Source organism: Eucyclogobius newberryi, unplaced genomic scaffold (genome assembly GCF_026437365.1).
Source record: "Eucyclogobius newberryi isolate DKJ021-1_F unplaced genomic scaffold, fEucNew1.0.hap1 SCAF_19, whole genome shotgun sequence".
NCBI classification, from domain to species: domain Eukaryota; kingdom Metazoa; phylum Chordata; class Actinopteri; order Gobiiformes; family Gobiidae; genus Eucyclogobius; species Eucyclogobius newberryi.
In genome coordinates, this window is record NW_027315823.1 from 13,284,051 (window position 1) to 13,303,780 (window position 19,730).

General features: G+C 38.9%; 1 protein-coding gene across 1 annotated transcript in view; it reads right to left on the reverse strand.

Annotated features, from left to right (window-relative positions):
* The window catches only part of matn4 (matrilin 4), a 42,846-nt gene continuing 23,116 nt past the window's right edge, over positions 1-19,730 (reverse strand). The window contains exons 8-22 of the mRNA XM_072451772.1: positions 18,786-18,908; positions 17,351-17,473; positions 16,221-16,343; positions 15,568-15,690; positions 14,938-15,060; positions 14,201-14,323; positions 13,221-13,343; positions 12,682-12,804; positions 12,282-12,404; positions 11,721-11,843; positions 9,477-9,706; positions 6,911-7,094; positions 3,345-3,497; positions 2,143-2,247; positions 1-817 (exon numbers count right to left, since the gene is read on the reverse strand). Coding sequence (XP_072307873.1) covers positions 759-817; positions 2,143-2,247; positions 3,345-3,497; positions 6,911-7,094; positions 9,477-9,706; positions 11,721-11,843; positions 12,282-12,404; positions 12,682-12,804; positions 13,221-13,343; positions 14,201-14,323; positions 14,938-15,060; positions 15,568-15,690; positions 16,221-16,343; positions 17,351-17,473; positions 18,786-18,908 — 1,961 coding nt within the window. The 3' untranslated portion in view covers positions 1-758. The remainder of the gene's footprint in view (positions 818-2,142; positions 2,248-3,344; positions 3,498-6,910; positions 7,095-9,476; positions 9,707-11,720; positions 11,844-12,281; positions 12,405-12,681; positions 12,805-13,220; positions 13,344-14,200; positions 14,324-14,937; positions 15,061-15,567; positions 15,691-16,220; positions 16,344-17,350; positions 17,474-18,785; positions 18,909-19,730) is intronic.

The following is a 19,730-nucleotide window of genomic DNA, read 5'->3' on the forward strand; positions in this document are numbered from 1 at the left end:
TACAAAGTCGTCTCTTTTATTGCCTTCTCTGTTGTAATATCGACAAATACAAAAAGATTATTATTACAATATACAAAATGCGTAGTCCAAATGTAGAGGGTATAAATTGGTGGTTATCGTTTCATACACAGTACAATCTCACTCCAAATCTCTTACTACCCTCTCATCTGGTCAGCCACTAACGCCAACATGGCTGACCAAAAGTAGATGAACTTCTAATGCTGCTCTACAAACATGAGTGAATGCTTTGTCACAGTATTTGGTTATTTCCTGTGGAGTGGCAACAAAACTTCATTTCCTGTCCCTGTCCCTAAATATTCTAATCCACTACTATTAAAAAAGAACGCTATAAATAGATCATCATTGGCAAATCATATAAAACAAGTATAAACACGTTGCTTTTGTCTGACTGTGACCCTTGTTTCTGCTGCCGAAATCTACATATATTTTCAGTTTACAGTTTGCCTTATCTGTGGTGTGAATACATTTTTTTTTACATAATGTTTTTAATACAAAACATGAATAAACCATTGCAGAGTATATCCCGGACAGCAAAAAAAATTCAAAAAATATAAAATAAAAAGCAAGATGGTGTCATTTCGATTCAGAAACCTGCTTGAAAAGGCCATAAAGTCTTTGGGAAATAGTCTTTTGTTTGTCCTTTTTTTGGTTGATAGTTCGATTTCCCCTGTTCGTCCGTGATGTGCCTCGTTCTTCTTCCTGGTTCGGGGCGTCTTCCTCACTCGTACGCAGGTAAATTACTTCTTGGACAGTAACTGGTTCTCCAGCTGTTCGAGGCGTGCGGTCATCCCAGCCAGTGCGCGTTGAGTTAAAGAAAAGACCGGAGAAGGAGAAGAAATATTTGACATGTAGTATTCATACAAATACCAGATGATGTGAAGGAAAAGCAGTCATAGGTTTAATGTTATCACACATAATACAGGGTTGTCCTGCAGGATATCACCAATGCTCTTTCTTATAGAGTGAAGCTGTCGTTACGCTATCCCAGCATGCACCACTAAACTCCACCCGGCAAAGATGGTAAAATGGTAAAATAGTATATATTTTTGAATTGTTAACCTTTGTTTATACATTTATAATTAAGGTTTCAGTACATTTAGTTACGTTTCATATCAATTCAAGCAGAGGTTGAAAGAAAAGTACAAAACAAAATGGTATACTAATCGATATTGCGTCATTTTCAATATCTTTGATCGAATTAAAAAATCTGTGGTATCGCCCATCACTATTCGCCGTGCCAGTTACATTCAATTTTCACCAATTACTTCTAATACCTTTTCAAAATCAAAACCGTTACAAAGCTACGTGATAAAATAAGAAGGGGAAATTGCCAATATTTTAATTGGCACGTCAATCCCATCCGCTGACACAAAAAGGTGCAACTTACTGACTCGTGCTGTATTCTTAACTCTTTATATTGTATATTTGGGTTGAGGTTGACTATTTTTGTTCATCTTTATAACAATTCTGAAGATATTTCCATTAGCGCCTTAACAAACTTGTAAACTAAAAGGACTCCCTGCATATGAAAAAGCCTCCTTGACAACTTTAGGCCTACAGAAGGTATTTTACCATTACGCCACTGTAATATTCACCAAATGACACTAGAGGGAGCGCTTGCACTAAGAATACGTGTATCATCAGACTGGCATATCTCTACAACTCTATTAGCACCTTCCTTTTAGTGCTTCACCTCCTTTTTAATGTGAAAAAATATCTTCCAAAACCTGTAAATTGCTTTGAAAGTGTCATATTGAGATATTTTTTATGACATTTACTTATAAATCCTTACTGTTCTTGGTTACGGTCTTGTCATAGCTCAATTGCCACAGTAGAAGGAGCCATTGCACTACTTTAAACGCTACATGACTCATCACATTGAATCATGATTTTGTTTTAGCATATATATATATATATATACCCTTAATTACTGCCTACACAATCACCCTAGTCTACATACGGATGAATGTAGATGGATGGATGTTAAAAAGTAGACAAAGTTCCTGTTTATATCCATCCACAGTCTTTTCCTCCTCTGACCACATTACTCGATGCTAATGACTGTTACCGGAAGAGTGCGAGAGTGTTTTTCCCGACAAGCACTTCCCATAAAAAGGATATGTTTCTGCGTGAGCTGCTCCAGGCTGCTCATGGTGGCCTGCTGGAACTCCACCAGACTCTCACAGGCGCAGGGGTCCTTCACCTCGATCTCCCCCAGGCTCTCCGCTGCTCGGGACACAAACAGAAGAAATACGTATGTGAGGAGATTACATGGTTTTAAACGTTTTGATTAGTTATGCTTTATATAGCAACTAAATTGGTTTGGATTATTTGACTTTTAAAAAATACTTATACATAATCTTCAGTCAATGTCTATATGACAGCTTAGACTGCACATTTCATTTAACAATTTGTTAATTTGTCCCCAGTTTGACCATTTTTGTACTTCCTGGTTAAAATTTTTCAAATGCATTCCCATCATCCTAAATATTCACAGCGATGACTTTAAAAAGTGCTTTTCACAACTATTTGGGGCCAAAGCAGTGTTTACCGTCACAGGGAAGCTAACACACATTAGCAAGCTAACGGCGCTGTCAGAAACAGAATTAGTTCATTCTCACTTTTCTAACACCTTCTGAGCATCCAAATTATTCCCCTTGAACAGTTTATAAATGATTTTCACATGTTTCAGAGCCCAGACAGTTTTATGTAACGGTAAAGCTAACAACCATTAGCATGCTAACAGTGCACTCTCTGCATTGCAGAGAATAAAACGTTCTATAATCAGAAGTAAAGAGAGCACCTCGGTCTCATTTTGACACAAAAGTAAAATCTGTCTTGCTCCTAAACATTTATGTTGTAAAAGCAGACCTAAAATCTTACTAATATGCAGTAATAATAAATAAATAGATGTCTAATATGTAGAATAAGACATTAATAAGTGGAAAAAAGGGTTGTCAATTGATAGCTAGTTAGTTGTGAATAAGTGCACCTTAAAATAAAGTGTTATCAAAAGTATTTATGTATATTTGAATTGAGAAACGGGTGTTATATTGTAAATTATTCTACCCTGTGACCGTCCATTAACGCTGAAACAAAGAAGCAGACAAAACGGCTATGTGTGCACACATTGCACTTAAACCCCTTTTGACATAGATAATAGATTTACGTTGAAAGTCAAATGATCTAGACCAAAAAGAATAAAAATAACAGTTAAAACTCAAGATGGCAGTTTTAATAAATTTCAAACTAAAACAGATATTTCCCCTTAGTGCGATAGGCTGAGGTTGACTTTAGATGTTTCGCCGTGTGTTACACTGCACCTGGGCAGACGTTGAGTTTGAGGTTCTCGGCGATGGTGCTGATGGCCGAGAAGTCCGTGGTGTAGTAGAAGTGTTTCTCCACAGGGTCGGACGCAATCTCCTTCAGCTCGTCCTCCACAGCTTTACCCACTCCCACGGCGTACATGGTGATGCCTGGGAACGTCAACAGCAACGTTATCCACGCTCTTTGTTTTACGTTATCGAACCGTTCATACCGTGCGCTTGTATATGTGCACAATCCGTTCACTATGTCTGAGGTGTCTCCTGCTCATACAAAGGCAAGGTGGCCGAAATGTCTTGCCAAGTGAGTAAACGATGCACGTTCTAGAAAAACGTTCTCGATCCCGCTTGTCTTCAAAGTGAATCGCAAAAAGAAGTTGCAGTACTCAGTGACTTTGGGGTGCGTTCATGGTTGGTATTGTACGTTTTTTTGTTGTTGTTGTTGTTTTGTCTCTCTTTTTTTCTCTTTCTCTTTCTTTCTTTCTTTCTTTTATTCATTTTGACGTGTGGCGTGGAGTACGTGCTTTTAAGATGTACAATTACAGAAGACGTGCAACTACAGAAGACGTGCAACTACAGAAGACGTGCAACTACAGAAGACGTACAACTACAGAAGACGTACAACTACAGAAGACGAGCAACTACAGAAGACGCGCAACTACAGAAGAAGCGCAACTACAGAAGACGTGCAACTACAGAAGACGCACAACTACAGAAGACGCACAACTACAGAAGACGCACAACTACAGAAGACGCGCAACTACAGAAGACGCGCAACTACAGAAGACGCAGAACTACAGAAGACGTACAACTACAGAAGACGCACAACTACAGAAGACGTACAACTACAAAAAACATGCAACTACAGAAGACGTACAACTACAGAAGACGTACAACTACAGAAGACGTACAACTACATAAGACGTGCAACTACAGAAAACATAACTACAGAAGACGTACAACTACAGAAGACGTACAACTACATAAGACGTGCAACTACAGAAAACATAACTACAGAAGACGTACAACTACAGAAGACGCACAACTACAGAAGACGCAGAACTACAGAAGACGTACAACTACAGAAGACGCACAACTACAGAAGACGTACAACTACAAAAAACATGCAACTACAGAAGACGTACAACTACAGAAGACGTACAACTACAGAAGACGTACAACTACATAAGACGTGCAACTACAGAAAACATAACTACAGAAGACGTACAACTACAGAAGACGTACAACTACAGAAGACATGCAACTACAGAAAACATAACTACAGAAGACGTACAACTACAGAAAATGTACAACTACAGAAGACGTACAACTACAGAAGACATGCAACTACAGAAGACGTACAACTACAGAAGACGTACAACTACATAAGACGTGCAACTACAGAAAACATAACTACAGAAGACGTACAACTACAGAAAATGTACAACTACAGAAGACGTACAACTACAGAAGACATGCAACTACAGAAGACGTACAACTACAGAAGACGTACAACTACAGAAGACGTACAACTACAGAAGACGTGCAACTACAGAAGACGTACAACTACAGAAGACGTACAACTACAGAAGACGCACAACTACACGCAACTACAGAAGACGCGCAACTACAGAAGACGCGCAACTACAGAAGACGTGCAACTACAGAAGACGCACAACTACAGAAGACGCACAACTACAGAAGACGCGCAACTACAGAAGACACGCAACTACAGAAGACGCGCAACTACATAAGACGTGCAACTACAGAAAACATAACTACAGAAGACGTACAACTACAGAAGACTTACAACTACAGAAGACGTGCAACTACAGAAAATGTACAACTACAGAAGACGTACAACTACAGAAGACATGCAACTACAGAAGACGTACAACCACAGAAGACGTACAACTACATAAGACGTGCAACTACAGAAAACATAACTACAGAAGACGTACAACTACAGAAGACGTACAACTACAGAAGACGTGCAACTACAGAAAACATAACTACAGAAGACGTACAACTACAGAAAATGTACAACTACAGAAGACGTACAACTACAGAAGACATGCAACTACAGAAGACGTACAACCACAGAAGACGTACAACTACATAAGACGTGCAACTACAGAAAACATAACTACAGAAGACGTACAACTACAGAAGACGTACAACTACAGAAGACGTGCAACTACAGAAAACATAACTACAGAAGACGTACAACTACAGAAAATGTACAATTACAGAAGACGTACAACTACAGAAGACATGCAACTACAGAAGACGTACAACTACAGAAGACGTACAACTACATAAGACGTGCAACTACAGAAAACATAACTACAGAAGACGTACAACTACAGAAGACGTACAACTACAGAAGACATGCAACTACAGAAGACGTGCAACTACAGAAGACGTACAACTACAGAAGACGTGCAACTACAGAAAACATAACTACAGAAGACGTACAACTACAGAAAATGTACAACTACAGAAGACGTACAACTACAGAAGACATGCAACTACAGAAGACGTACAACCACAGAAGACGTACAACTACATAAGACGTGCAACTACAGAAAACATAACTACAGAAGACGTACAACTACAGAAGACGTACAACTACAGAAGACGTGCAACTACAGAAAACATAACTACAGAAGACGTACAACTACAGAAAATGTACAATTACAGAAGACGTACAACTACAGAAAATGTACAACTACAGAAGACGTACAACTACAGAAGACGTACAACTACATAAGACGTGCAACTACAGAAAACATAACTACAGAAGACGTACAACTACAGAAGACGTACAACTACAGAAGACGTGCAACTACAGAAGACGTGCAACTACAGTAGACGTACAACTACAGAAGACATGCAACTACAGAAGACGTGCAACTACAGAAGACGTGCAACTACATAAGATGTACAACTACAGTAGGTGGCAGTAATGTAACACTTGGATACCAATCGCCATAAAACACCAAAAAAGAAGAAGAAGGTTTAGTTCTAGTTTTAGTTCCAGTCTTGATGTTTTATCATCGCGCGCTATAAGCTTCTTCCCACAAACATCACTAGTTTGAGCAATGCACTTCAACTATGAGGATCTAGCACTTGTCTTGATTTTTAAAATTATTTTTCATAATAAATTTATCTTTTTAGCTTGCTTACTTTCACAGTGTCAAATTGTCCATGTTACGGTTAGTGTTTTGTAAACTTGTGTCCATTGTTTGTTCGTGTAGTTGTTTCTATGTCGTTGAGGGTTTTTTGGCACTCGTCTTTCCAATGTGTGTTTTTTTTTTTTTTTTACTGCAAATGGCAAATAAATTAAACTAAACTATGTAGTCCGTGTGCAGATTAACACATGGACCGGATTTAGACTTGGTTTGGTCTTGATTTGGTCCTTGTTAAGTCCTAGTTTAGTTTTGGGTTTGGTCACACTTTTGGTGCAGTGTGTAGAGTCTTTCTTTTTTTTTTTAGCCAAATCTTATTTTTGCTTGTGTACACAATGTTATAAATCTGCTGAATGCCCGGTTGGAGTGCCTCACCAGCCTCCTTTGCCTTCTTGGCGTACTCGGTGATGTCATCCTGGGAGCGGCCGTCGGTGAACACGAGGCCGATGCGTGGGATGTTACGGCCGACGGGACGAGCTCCTTCTGCCTCTGTGAAACTGTTCTCCAGCATATGCTTGAGAGCCAGGCCGGTCATCGTACCTTTCTCCATGTACTCCACCTGAAGAAAGACACATCAACATATTTCAGTTTGGAAAAGTCCCCGCATTATAGAACATCTTCTAGAATGTGTAGCAATTACAATTAGGTTTGTATTCAAGGTTTCATATATGAGTGGGGACATTTTAAATTGTGATTTATGTGTTGTTTAAATGTTCTATCTTTTGGTTTTCTATGAGTACCTTGTCATTTAAATGTATAATAAACAGCTATCCATTTTAACCAGCGCAATTTGCAACAGCCACATCTTATGTCATCACAGGGACATCAACAAATGAATGTCAAATTGTCATTATCAATACTAAAATAGCTTTTTTAAATGCTTGTTGTACTGTATTTGCACACTAGAGGGAGACACTGCGTTGCTTTAGATGCTGTGTGACTCATCACTTCAAACATTATCTTGTTTTTCAATGCTTTGTTCAAACTAAGATGTAATTTAAAACACGGTTTGATAAGGAATAGCCCTACGTGTGAAATTGACGGTCATAAAGTGCTATTATGCCTCTTTCTTGTCACGTTAAAGGAAGTAAAAAAGTACAAAGATCCCCGGAAAGAGCCACGTCAGCGTCCTCTTTGTACTTTTTTTTTCAGATTCCTGAATGTGATGATGTCAATGTGGGCAGGAGACAGTGTTGCGGCAAAGATTGGATCGTATTCTATTTATAGCTACAAGGAACAACTACAAATGATACATCTAATCATTATTACTCGCAAGTTAAAGGTGCATTATCTTAAGTTTTATGATGCCGCAATTGGCATTAACAGTAACGGTCACTTCCTCTTGTAATAAAACCATATATTGTGATCATTATCCACATCAATAAAATGCCTCAAGGTGTTTTGTATTACATTTTAACATTCTTATCTTAGTGACTTATCCCTTGGGCCACCGAGTAACTTTCCAGAGTGTCTTTAGCGTGGGAGGATCTTGTAACTGCCCCAAGCTCCTCGGTCTCTGCTGCTACAGTGGAAGATGGTACTATTACTGCCAACTGGTCAGACTGGGCATTAGCTTCACTTCTGTCGGTCTACCACCACTGAGCATGGAGCGACTGAATAATGCACACAATTGTAAAGCGATTTTGAGAGTCTGGAAAACGGCAATACAAGACTAATGGATTCTTAAAAGGACCAGTAATATGTGAACTAATAGGTGAACTTGAGGGCTCTGAAAATCCCTTAGAAATAAAACCTATTCTTACAATTAAACCAGGACTAGACTAATGTCTAAACCCAAACTATTTCACCTGTCAGGCTTTGTTCAGGCTCCTTGACATGTAAACCTCACGTACATACCTTCTTGACACTAAACAAAGATTAACAAATAGTCTAAATAAATCAGGACTAGACAAGTTAAAAAAAAAAAAAAGACTAGACTAAAACAAAAGCAGATCTAATCCAAGTCCAAACGATTAATTCATTAGATCCAAACCAGGACTAAATCATTTCTAATCCTAGACTAACAAAGGTCTTAACCAGGGTAACAATCAGCCAAGACCACACTTTTGCAATACTTTACTGAGAGGGTTCGGGAAATGGTCTGTTCATATCTAAACAAACATGGAGGCTTAATGAGTAAAAAAAGGGGGGAGATAAACACAGAGGATTGAGTGTATTTCTGCAATTCAGTCAACATGCAAAACTTGTATGTATCTGAGGCAAATTAAGAATAATATTTTGTTCTAAATGTTACAGAGCTTTTCAAAGGAGACGTCGTCTGCATTTGAGACAAATCAGGCTGATTGAACTGTTAAGATCGAGGCCCTTCTGGATTTCAAGAGAATGTAGGAGGAACTGGCTGGCTCAGATCAAAACCAGGACAGGCCGTGGTCTTTGTAAATAACATTACGACTAGTTCCAGGTTTGGTCCCAGTTTAGTCAAACTTTGTATGTGGCGTGTGTGCGCAAGCGAGAAGGCCCCTAAAAGCTCATTCATGCTCAGTTTCCATACGTACAGATCTGTGCTTTCGAAGCCTGGTTACTATAGCTTCATTCATATTTCAAACCGTTTCTAATGACAAGGTTGTATTGTAGTAAAGACTCAATAGAGGGTGCTCAAAGTCAGTTACAGAATTGACCAAAACCGAAGAAAAAGTGCAACTAGAAAAAAACAAACATGGAGGCGCCCACAGCAATTTTTAGATCACATTTGTTGGAAAAGAGGAAGAAAAAAAACATGTGAAAAAATAATGTATTTGTTTTGCAGCTTCTTCTAGTAAATTTTAAATATGTTTTTTTTTTTTTTTTATCTGTATGCATCTTAAACATAAATAGCCTTAAAAGTGTGTCAAAATTCTCCACTCTGAACCCTCTGCAGTAGCATGTTGTCTCCCCAAGACAAAACCATGTTTGGACGTTGCAGTTGCACTCTGACTGATACCTTCATGACGGCGTCCTTGATCTCGTTGGCAGTGTGGTACATGTTCAGGGCGAACTCTGTGCGCACGCGGCTGGAGTACTGGACCAGTCCCACCCTGGTGCCGTGAGCGGACACGTCCAGAGAGTCCACCACCTGGTTCACAAACTTCTTCACCAGCTCGAAGTTCTGAGGGCGCACACTTTTTGAGCCGTCGATCACAAGAACCAGGTCAATGTTGGCAGATTTACACGCTGTAGGAGAGAAAAAATTACATTACAGCAGCGTCAATATTTTGTTTTAGTGACAGATTCAACAAACAACCTTTAGACTAGGTTAGGTATATGGTTAAAAATGTCTTGTAATTCCATAATGAAACGATGGGACCAGCAGCAGAGAATCAGCTTTCACGTGGAAAGCAGTACCTAAAGATATTTGATTATTTTATTTAATCAACCTGCATCCATAGATTTAAATATGAGGCGTTGCAGGGGTGAGCGATACGGCAAAACATTCAAACTTGAAGAAAAATTGTACCAAGAAAAACAAACATGGAGGCGCCCACTGCAGTTTTTAGATCGCGTTTGTTGGAAAAGGGCCAAGAAAATGATTTATTTATTTTGCAGCTTGTTCTGGTCACTTTTAAAATCGTTTTTTTAAAACCCGTATGCAAAAAATTATCACAATTTTCTTTTCAATTATATTATGATTGTATTTATTTTACTGTATTTTTTCTTAATTAATTTTAGTGTCTAATACAACATTTGAACCTGGCTTATCCATTTTCAAGTAAATTCTTTAAAATGTGAATAAATAAATACATGATTAAACAAGCAGCAGATGATGTGTGTGATATTGTCAGAAATAAGAAATATTTCAGACTGTTAAAGGCTCATATGTCTCATACTGGGATTCGCGCAGATGTAGCCAGTTGGAGAAGTGCTTGAACAGTAACTTTTAATATAATAATAAATAATATTGTGTCCACGACGCTGAAGATACTGGCAGACATATTGGTTTTCCCATGACCTCTCTGGGGAAAACAACATTTTACAAAAACACTATATCTTTGTTCAGTCCAGTTCAGCTCCAGACAGAGTTCATCTGCTTTTGACATCAGCGTGAACCTGCTTTTCTCACATATTTAAACTATTCTGTGTTACTATAAATGACAGAAAGAACTTAACCAGCTCCATAGAGATATAAATGACATAATATAGCATCATATTTAGACTAGACTGGTTGTTGATATCATTAAGAAAGAAAAATGTTCAATAATTTATTCACACGACCTGATTACATTTCAAGCCCCATCCGGTGACATTTGGAGTGGGGGAACGCAACCTGCAAGCCAGAGACAGACAGTATGGAAGATCATCTCTCATCAGATTTAGAATTTTATAAACTGGTGAATTTCAGTTTACATATTCCTTATGTTTTTCAAAGTTAAACCATTCGACAAATTCAGCTTTGAAATTGAATTTTCAAGTCCTCAAATTCTTTTATTCTGTCTTTCATTCACAGTGTAAAAATTGCAGTGAAAATGTTTTCTTTTTTCTTATTTTTAAACTGAGAAACCACAATAAAAAGGCTACATTTCAGCAACTGGAATTTGCAGTGAAACCAGCTTTTAACATATCTGAAGATAAATCTGATGAGACAAATTATCTTCCACACTTTGGAAGTCTCCATAGAGATGGATATGTTTTTCATAATTTGGTAGTACATTTGGGCAAAGAAAGGACATGGATTCATTCTCACCAACAGGCCAAGGTACAAGTCAGGCCAGGACGGTACATGTTTTTCCAGGGTATCTAAAGGGAACATATTATACTAAATCAACTTTAATGAGCTTTTAACCCCTGTTAAAACTGTGCTTCCTCGTCATTATTGCACTCAAAGTTGTATTTTGATTGATTCACGAATTCCAGTTTTTGAGGCTCGAAGGCTCAAGAAAAGTCCTGTTTTAACCTACCCCTTATCCCCGCACACATCCCAGAACTTAGCTGCAATTTCTAGAGAAATTAACTGACACATGTAGGTTTTTAATAAGTCATGTAGCCACTATTATAAAAAGTAATAACAGTGAAATGTGTTATTACAGTGTTATTCAGGTCAACACACCTGTCTCTATTACCAAGCCATTTAAGATCACTATTAGGATTTACAATGAACAAAATATAAAATAATGATCTATTCATGTTATATTTCAATACCAAGTACCTGGTAAGAGTATTTATTCGATCAAACACAGCGAGGAGGACTTACTGCCACAGCTCTTGCTATCGTCCTGCAGAAGCTGGCCCTCAGGACAGATGCAGTGGTAGGACCCCGGGGTGCTCACACACAGGTGCTCACAGCCGTGCACCACTGTCTTACACATGTCCATATCTGAGGAATACACATGACATTAGATATTAGACAGCTAGGAGTGTTTCATGTTGTCTCCACTGAAATGCAGCAAAGAGCTCTAAATAGTTCCCTCTGTTCTTTAGGCTGCAACAAAACAAAGCATTTAACAAAGAAATGTATGAGTTGATATTTTATTTTTGTTGTGATGTTCTGGACTTTAGAAATCACTTTACAGTATCATACATTATTCATGCTCTTATGACTAAGTAGACTGTGAGTAAAACTGTTCTGGAGCAGATTAATAGGCAAGGCAAGTTTATTTGTAGAGTACATTATACACAAGGCAATTCAAAGTGCTTCACACAGCAGGAAAAATGCATTAAAATCACAAAGAAATTACAGAAACAGAAATACAATAAAATGAACTAAATAAAAATAGAAGCTTGCAGACCTGTGCCATCTTATTTCTGAACTCACTTTTGCATGTCTTCTTGTCCTGGTTGAGTTTAAATCCCTTGTTGCAGTCACAGGTGAAGGCTCCGGGAGAAGGAATGCAGATCTGCTCACAGTCGTGTTTTCCCTCAGCGCACAGGTCGATGGCTGGACCAGAAACATCACAACATTAGCGTTCACACTACACATATCGTAAAGTACTATGTGTTCACGTTTGTGTTATTGCAGTTCTACATGTGGCTCATGCACGCAAAGCAATGCTAGCGAAATGCATTTTGGGGTGAGGGAAACAACCATTGCTTTGAAAATGGTTGAGGGATGCGTATTAAATCCATTCAAAAGCATTCAAACCAATTACTTCATAACAATAAAATATGAACACAGACAAATATGTTAAAGACTTTTTGTAGAGTTCCTGACTAACGTGTGCAGGTCTTCTCGTCTTCGTTCAGAGAGTATCCTTGGTTGCAGTCGCAGGTGAAGACTCCAGGAGCAGGTATACAAACGTGCTCACAGTCGTGCTTCCCCATAGCACACAGGTCTATGGCTGAACGATATATAGTACAACACCGTTAGTTCACTACTAGTTAGCAAAGTAAACATCCTAAATGATCAAATATAGGTCACAGAAATGAGGATTTGGTGTAAAAGCTCTGGTTGTATTCCTAGACCGTTGTACCGGTATATAGTAAAATCGTATGCACATTTTTGAGTATTTTTGTCTGCCTTTTATCTTCTGGCAAAGGGACTAACTGGTGTTGATCCATGCGCTGTATGCTCCCCATTCACACATTTAAAAAAGAGTTGGGGAAGCAGATTTGATGATGATAAAATAATTGAAATTGGTGAAAGATGGTGATTTTAGGTCAAATTGGTGTTGTGAGATATGTGCCCAGATTTTAGTGGAGAAAGAAAAAAAAAAGACTTTGGTGAGTATATATAATAATCATGTATCTGACTAACGTGTGCAGGTCTTCTCGTCCTCATTCAGAGAGTATCCTTGGTTGCAGTCGCAGGTGAAGACTCCAGGAGCAGGTATACAAACGTGCTCACAGTCGTGCTTCCCCATAGCACACAGGTCAATGGCTGAACGATAGACAATACCATTAGTTCAAGTTGTTTTTTTTAAATTTGCTGGTTGAAAAAGGGTTTGATCATATCCAGTCCAAAATAATTAAGGTTGCAACAATAATCAATACATTATAGAATAATGTGGCCTGTATACAAATGTTTGTAATATAATTTTCCTGTTCCTATTGCCAACCACTTTCTTAAAAGCCCACAAGTCCAAGCGTAATTACACATGAAAGTACTGGTAATTATACATGTAACTAATAGCAACATGTAAAAAGGTACTGAACTTTAGATCTACTAACTGTAATAAAGGTGTACTGACTGCAACAGAGGTTTAGCTGCAATGAAGGTGTAATAACTAACATCGTTTTAGCTGTATTAAAGGTGTAAAGAATGTAATAATGATTTACCAGTAATACAATTGTACTAAAGGCAACATAAGTTTAACTGTAATAAAGGTGTAGTTACTGTAACACATGTGTAATAGCTGAAGTTATTGTGTACTATATGTAACAAAGGTTTAACAGCTGTAATAAAGGACTAACAGCAGTAATAAATGTGGAATAGCTTTAATAAAGATTCTGATTGTGTACCAACTGTAATTTAGCAGCTGCAATAATGGTATATTAAAGTTATTAGGCTGTTACTTAAATGGTATTGCTGCATCCCTAAAACAATGTGTCCATGTCTAGCCCAAAGTAGCTGTTTTTGGTAGAATTGTAAAGATGCAACAGTGGCTATTGTTCACCAGCACACCAAACTCTGATCTTTATCTGAGTTCTGGAAATATCAAGTTGCAGTTGATCAGTTGCATCTGATCGACCTGAAGTGAAGTCATAAAAAATACTGTATGTCCAAGTCTGACTAACGTGTGCAGGTCTTCTCGTCCTCATTCAGAGAGTATCCTTGGTTGCAGTCGCAGGTGAAGACTCCAGGAGCAGGTATACAAACGTGCTCACAGTCGTGCTTCCCCATAGCACACAGGTCAATGGCTGAACGATACAAAAGTTAGTTCACTGATCGTTTGCGAGGTACTGCTCTACAAAATACAACTAACTCCACTAGGGATGTAACATTATGCAAATCTCAAGGTACAATATTTTCATGATATTAATGTCATGGTTTGTTGCAATATTGTAGAGAAGCTACATTAATTATATATTTATTTTTTCTTTTATAATTCCTTGACAAGACTTTGGTGTGAATCATTCATGTCATATTCCAAAAGATATAAAAGTGCTTCATAACCGCTTAAGGGTTTTAATGTCTGCACAGAACTTATGCAAAGGATCATGGTCTATGTAGTTATCTCAGTTTCTTTCGCTGCTGCTGCAACGAAACAATGCATTTCTGTAAAGAAGTTTGCAAATCAATATATTGTGACACCTCATCACATTATTGTAAGACCTTTGATGAGACGATGTCACAATATTTTGGTTATTGTTACATCACGGCTCACAACACCTCAATGCTAATTCAAATGGCCTTGAACATATAGGATGCTATGTTGAGAAAAGATAATAACAATTTCTCAATTTTGTTTTATACAATGATATAAATGCGAGGAATCTTCTGTGGCCAAACAGAAGTAGTATTTAGGACTAACGTGTGCAGGTCTTCTCGTCCTCATTCAGAGAGTATCCTTGGTTGCAGTCGCAGGTGAAGACTCCAGGAGCAGGTATGCAAACGTGCTCACAGTCGTGCTTTCCCTCAGCGCACAGGTCAATGGCTGAATAATACATAACACAAGGGATTATTGCTCTGTTTCCGAATACTTTGGGGCAGTCCTTCAGTAATAGTGTTGTTGAGAGTGGAGATGAGGAGAGTCGACTTAAACGGTTGTGGAAGGATGGAAGGAATACTTTAAGAGGGTCTTCAAAAGGTCAACACTTCAGTTTTGGGATCGGTAGCTTGGTTACGCAGAAGAAGCTTACAGGTCATCCACTTCGAGAAGAACTGAGCTGTCTCCATGGGGATGTATTCATGAGGAAGGATACTAAGGGACATGCTTTGAGACAGTGAGACTACTAGCAGTCTTTTGATGGCCTTGAAAGATTGCAGTTACTCTAGCAAAAACATGAGAGACATCTAAGAATCTTAAGATCTAATAATGACAACTACCATGGCTGTCTCTAAAGGACTGTAAGACTGGAGCCTATTGTATGTGTCACTAGTTATCAACATGTCTGTAAAGATGTGCATATAAAATGTATGTCCATGTGTTTGTCTGACTAACGTGTGCAGGTCTTCTCGTCCTCATTCAGAGAGTATCCTTGGTTGCAGTCGCAGGTGAAGACTCCAGGAGCAGGTATGCAAACGTGCTCACAGTCGTGCTTCCCCATAGCACACAGGTCAATGGCTGAATAATACATAACACAAGGGATTATTGCTCTGTTTCCGAATACTTTGGGGCAGTCCTTCAGTAATAGTGTTGTTGAGAGTGGAGATGACGAGAGTCGACTGAAACGGTTGTGGAAGGATGGAAGGAATACTTTAAGAGGGTCTTCAAAAGGTCAACACTTCAGTTTTGGGATCGGTAGCTTGGTTACGCAGAAGAAGCTTACAGGTCATCCACTGCGAGAAGAGCTGAGCTTGGACATATGTTTCAGAGCCCATAGATGTCTCCATGGGGATGTATTCATGGGGAAGGAGACTAAGGGATATGCTTTGAGACAGTGAGACTACTAGCAGTCTTTTGATGGCCTTGAAAGATTGTAGTTACTCTAGCAAAAAAAATCAGAGACATCCAGGCATCTTAAGATCTAATAATCACAACAATCATGGCTGTCTCTAAAGGACTGTAAGACTGTACTGTATGTGTCACTAGTTATCAACATGTCTGTAAAAACGTGCATATAAAATGTATGTCCATGTGTTTGTCTGACTAACGTGTGCAGGTCTTCTCGTCCTCATTCAGAGAGTATCCTTGGTTGCAGTCGCAGGTGAAGACTCCAGGAGCAGGTATACAAACGTGCTCACAGTCGTGCTTCCCCATAGCACACAGGTCAATGGCTGAATAATATACAACATACAGAATTTAGTACTTTTAAGGAGAACGTCATAAAGTTTACAGCACGGTACCCTGCATCTCAAAATTCATGAACTGCCCTACATAAACTGGCACCGAGAAGCTGTGTCAACCCCTCTGATTGGGGCCTGGAGTTCAATAATCTCTTGAGGAGCTCTGCTGAGTCCCAGTCGTTGATGGAAATCCATTGTAGCTCAAATAGAATAAATTAATAGAACTTGACGGTGTAATCCCTCATTCGTCCAGGCGTGTTAGAACTTGAGTTACACCCAGCTACTAAAGTTTTTTTTTTCTTTTAGCACCCTGTTGAAGTAAAACATTATTAGTTACACAAATGCAAAGCAGTTAGAACAAGCATAAGCATTAGAGCATTCATTTCTAAGAGTAGAGTAGCAGCAGAAATTAATTGCTTTCTCATGCTGCAGTGTAAATGTGATCTCCTTTTGAGATTTTCTAATCTTAGCCTCACTTTATCCAAGATATTTTCTTTTAAACCAAGTAAAGGTGGTGTTTACTCATACCATGCCGGCTGATTTACATTGGTTTTGCTGCCTTTCTACCACCTTGGAAGGGGAACAGAACCATTTGCAGCCCAACTTCTCCAGGACAGAATCCCAGGTCCTTGAGAGCTGAAAACCCCCTTGTCCCTGTTTACTGCCCTCTTCCAGAGCTCACTGGCCTCAAATGTTTGGGTTTATTGTCTTCTATCCTAGAATTTTTGCTTTTTCCCAGTATGTAATGTGTCTTTCTCTTTGGCATTGATCCATAATTACTGATTTAAGTTTTTTGGGTTAGGAATAGCCATCAAAACATGTGTAAATCAGCCGGCAAGACACGTCGCCGTAACATCACGTGACCCTTCTGAGAACATAGAAATAATACACCGATGAATAACTTCCAAATGAATCTTTCTGAAGCTCCAACAGACTCTTCAGTCATATCTGAAAGGTCATTTACAGTACAGTGAGTGTTGGTGAGGCTCCTGACTAACGTGTGCAGGTCTTCTCGTCCTCATTCAGAGAGTATCCTTGGTTGCAGTCGCAGGTGAAGACTCCAGGAGCAGGTATGCAAACGTGCTCACAGTCGTGCTTCCCCTCCGCGCACAGGTCTATGGCTGAATAATACACATGTGAAGGTAAGGCACAACTGAACTTACATAACCCAACTCCTCTGCCATGATCTCAAGGTCACTTTGAAAGAGTTGACTTTTCACCCGTAAAGCGCCTCTGGTATTTCAGTCAGGCGGACAGCACAATTACACGGTGCGCTTCCTGAGCTGTAAAGATTTGTGTAACCGCAAAGCTTCATTTTTCTAACAGTAGTAAATCGTCTGTATTTCAACGACATCCCATGCTTTGTTCCTGCAGGTGTTGTGATGCGTGCGGCCTTGTGCAAACATGCTGCATAGCTCACACATGCTCATTTTCAAATATTTATCTCTTGTGTCTGTTGAATGGTTTGTAAATGCTTTTGTTTAGTTGATGGGATGTGTGGTAGAGGGGCACAGCTACGTTCTTATTTCTAGAGCCATTATGTTAGACACTCCTTAAAGTGGAAGCTGGGGATTTTTGAAATGAAGTTGTATCAAGTGGGGCATTAGCTTGAGTAACAGCGAGTGTGGTTGCAGATGAGAGCTGGAGTTAAGTTTGATGAAAAGCACAAACTGATGCCACAGTAAAACAGGTGGACATACAGACATTATATGGTCAGCAAAGAATCAAACCCACAACCTCTTCACAAAGCGCCCTGTCATCTATTTATACCAAGTGGCCGAAGCACATAAGCATGTTCTGTAAGTAAAGGTGATAGTTTCATGATAAGATGCCTTGTTTATGCACATCTCTGACACATTTAGCTCTCTGTCCTGGTTGCTTAGCACTTATATCAACTTGTGGAGCAATGCATGCTGGGAGCTGACTGCAGTTCCATGTCATAGTTGCAGTTGTAGTTGTAATTTGCCAAGGCCTTATTCAGGCCATGAAGCAAGGCATGCTGGGTGCTGGATTAGATTTTTGATATATTAAAATGTGATTAAAACTCATTAGAAACTGTTATTTTATGATTTGTTGTATGAAGTAAACTGCTTAGAAATACTTTTTTTTAAAATTATGATTCATAAATTTTACTAACTAAGAAAGAAAGAAAGAAAGAAAGAAAGAAAGAAAGAAAGATGGACCAAGCACCACGGGACCAAGGGACGACATGCTTACTCCACCCAGAGAGAATATGAGATGTTTTACTTAAGAATGGAACCCACAACCTCCATTTCACGCTGACAGCTCTCCATTTGCAATCACTTTATGAATTACTGAAGCTAATGCACTACGCAGATACACACCTTCACTTAAAAACACTTTAAGGCAAACATTGCACATACTATGTAAGTATCTTATCTATCAGTACCAACCTGACTGCAGTATACTTACCCTGGCAGGTCTTTCCGTTGGCGAGCAGCTTGTAGCCCTTGTTACAGCGACAGTTAAAGCCCCCCAGCACACTCACACACTCGTGATCACAGCTGTGGTTCCCGAACGAACAATAGTCGATCACTGCGGAGGGAAGCAGCACAGCCATGAGACTCTGCCCAGCTCAGCAAACTAAAGACTTTTGTCAATATTTTCAATCAAACAAACGTTATGTCTACTTATGATTACAAATGTTCTTAGGTATATTAGGTCCTTATTGACTGAGATGTAATGAACTATTTAAGTATTTTCTTTAAACAATATGTTACTAAAGTTTACATTACGTTCTCATCTAATTGGTAGAGTTTTAAAAATAGAAACCAAAGACGATCCACTTGGTTAAAGGTGCACTTTGTGACTTTTGTGAAGGAGGGTCTGTCACATGCTTCTCTCCATGAAGATCTTAATGCCTAAAATTTACAAAGCTAACTTTTAGGCACTTTCAAGTTTGTTTCTTCAGCCAAAAATGAGCGGTATAATTTCACACAAAAAATACATTGATTATCCTCTATGGGCTGTTATCGAACCTTCTTCAGAACGCTTAATTTAAAAAATAAATTGCCACACAACTTCCACTAGCAAAATGTTTATTTTACAATATTTTTTTCACAATCTGGTTAGGGTTAGGTTTGGGAATAGTTAATTTGGTTTAGGCTAGGACTTTGGGATAAGTTGCTGACCGGGTCTTGACAGAATTGCGTTCTGTCAAAAAAAAAAAAAAAAAAAAAACGCCTTATCCAGTTCATATCGTAGCCACAGGTCAGGTTACTTAAGATAACATAAGGTGTGGCTAGGCATGCCTGCTCACAGTAACGAGTAACAGGAGCTATAAACACACCTATAATTCATGAAATACCCCCTACATAATGGACCTCTTGCACCATATTGCACAAACTGAAATGACCA